The sequence below is a fragment of the Calcarisporiella thermophila genome (genome assembly GCF_041956535.1).
Source record: "Calcarisporiella thermophila strain CBS 279.70 unplaced genomic scaffold VTP21scaffold_92, whole genome shotgun sequence".
NCBI lineage: Eukaryota > Fungi > Calcarisporiellomycota > Calcarisporiellomycetes > Calcarisporiellales > Calcarisporiellaceae > Calcarisporiella > Calcarisporiella thermophila.
The window spans coordinates 1-2,602 of NW_027192280.1; the positions used below are offsets into that span (position 1 = coordinate 1).

The 2,602-nt window shown below is 39.2% G+C and overlaps 1 protein-coding gene across 1 annotated transcript; it reads right to left on the reverse strand.

Annotated features, from left to right (window-relative positions):
- Positions 1 to 34: 34 nt before the first annotated feature.
- Positions 35 to 1,639, reverse strand: VTP21DRAFT_11747 (uncharacterized protein; the record flags this gene model as incomplete). The annotated part of the gene is made up of 1 exon (XM_069391225.1): positions 35 to 1,639. One exon carries the CDS (start codon positions 1,637 to 1,639, stop codon positions 35 to 37), a length of 1,605 nt encoding a protein of 534 aa, XP_069245412.1.
- Positions 1,640 to 2,602: the final 963 nt, after the last annotated feature.

Below are 2,602 nucleotides of genomic sequence, written 5' to 3' on the forward strand. Positions count from 1 at the left end.
CAGTATATTACGAAAAATATATAAAATTTGTTAATTAAACTGGTGTGCTGGAAAATTTAAATCTTTTCAACACCCTCTCTGGTATATTAGTTTTTGCTTTAGCGTCTTCGATATCTACGAAAGGCCTTTTTTTAATTATTTGGTCAGCATAAGTTTTGCCTATCCCGTCCATTCGAAGGAGATCATGACGTTTTGCGGAATTGATATTCAAGGGTCCCTCAATAGCATACAAATATGCTCTGCCTGCAAATGGACCAAAATACTTCGCCCAATTGTTCCCATCAATTATTCCGGAACGCTCTGGGATTCTGAAATTACAGTCTTTTGCCGTAGTAAACAGAAAGAAGAAATCATTGGCTGATGCTGCTTTGTCACGTTCTGTCTTGAAACGATTCTCGTTCATTATTTGCGTTTTTAAATGTTTGTATTGATGAACTTCATTTATAGGCGTGCTTCCAGGGCCTGTATCCAAACCTAAGAAAGCATCTCCAGCAGACGCCGAAGATCCATTAAGGACGCAAAACTTGCAATCACGTATATTGACTGTTGCATATTCACATTTGACTTCCCAATTATCGGAAGAACGGTTCGTTGACTTTGTATCTTCCTGATAGGTTGAGCATTCCAATTCCAAGTGGTGATTAATAAATGAAAAATCCCCATTTAGCCGCGCTCCAGCGTGAACTTCAGACACGGTTACTAATTCACCCTCTCCTATTAATCGCGATTTCAAACAGCGAAAACTTGCGACAAAGTGTTCAAAGTGTTGCCAAAATTGTGCCCCTGGTGGAGATCTTGGATCCTCAATCGATCTGTGCTCGCTGTAGTCGCAAAAACGCCAATCGCGCAAAATGGGATCCGTCATCGAGGACGATCTTCTTGCTAATAACCATATCCAAATATAAGGTGCGGTAAGATAGCCAACTGGTGAATCTTCTTCTCTTTCATATCGAATTAAGCCAGGCTGTGTTATCTCGTAGGGCAGTCGATTCGTTTCGGGAACTGGTTCATCAAAAGGAAGTGGCTTCCTGGTTAAAATAGCTCTTGCAATGGCATTGGCATATTTGCTAACTGATAAGAGAGCCTCCTTATAGCGATCTTTCATCCTATTAAATAACTCATGCATTAATTCATCGATATTGTCCTGGCTGATATCAACTTGGCTCAGGCATTCGGCTAACACTTCGAGAGCTCTTCCATGGCCACCACAATCATTGATAAGTATTTTCATTATATAATCTTCATCATTAAACACAGGCTTTAAGACACTGTCCTGGCGGATATACGGAGGCTTCAGAGAGGCAACAGGAAGAAATATGCGTTTCCGATGTGAGCTCCTCAAAAAATTCTTGATTGAGCACGTAATAGTCGCTGTACAGCATGGGATGATAAACATTTTCTGAATTGCTAGATCGGCAAAAGCAGTCAAAGTCCTATAAAATTCCCATTTTTCATCTAATCCATCCACTGTTGTTTCTTGAAATTCCTGAAACCCATCAACCACAATAACAGCTGTGATATCCTTCAGTTCTCGCTTCTCATGCTGAGCAATTAATTGAATTACTTCTTCTGGGAGAGGTGCTTCATAAGTGGTAACAATATTCCCAAACAGTTTTTCGGGGAGTAATTGCCAAAGCATTCGAGATCCAATAGCACTATATTTATCGGGCTCTAAGGTGCCCTTCAGGCTACTACCATTCTCTAAACTGACGTGGAACACCCATGCGTTTTCAATTTTTTTTTTTCAATTCATCCGCTTCAGTCGGCAAGCAACGAGCCAATGTTCTATGAAACTCGGTAGCATTTCGCGACTTTCCAGTACCGGCGCCAGCGAGAAAAAGGTAAAGTGGCATAGTTGTTTTATCGATCTCACCCATACAAAAGCTTTGGTAATGTTGTAATAGTTGAGTTCGCAAGATTTCATGTAATAATGGGTCCGGCTGATACACCCATTGTAGTCCACTTGTACTGAGTAAAGGTTTTGGTTGTACATATGGTAAACCTATTTAATAGCAAAATCAGTAGCCATTAGTTTATAGTTAAATTATTATTATTTATACCATTCGGAAAGGCCTCATGAATTTTACGCTTGGCAAGTTTTGGCACGTCTACTAATTAGTATGTTATACAAAGAACAAGAGGTAAATGGATTAAGACTGAGGATCAAGCAAAATAGAGCAAACCAAGCCAATATAAATCTATTATAAAATATTGACATACCATGTGGTACTTCAACTAACACTTGTACGTGTCTCCTATTGGGCACTTCTGGAAAATATTTGTAGATTTCGTCTTGTGATAAGAGCCGCTGTTTGCTTAAATTTTCTAAGTTGTTACTATATCTCTGGAGATCTATAAAGGGCAAATCGATCTTCCATAGAATTATCTCAGAAGGATCAAAGCTTCCCAATTGGCGGGGATTCTTCTCTATTATTTTCGCCCTGAAGTTCTCAACTCTATCCGATCCATCAATTTCAAGTGAAAAAGACTCGGAAAATCTGCTCGCATTCTTGATCACACAGTAAAGCTGCATGATAAATTTGAAAACCAAAAGTCAATAAGTAGACGAAATTGCAATTGCAACTTTTAAAATTTGATGACG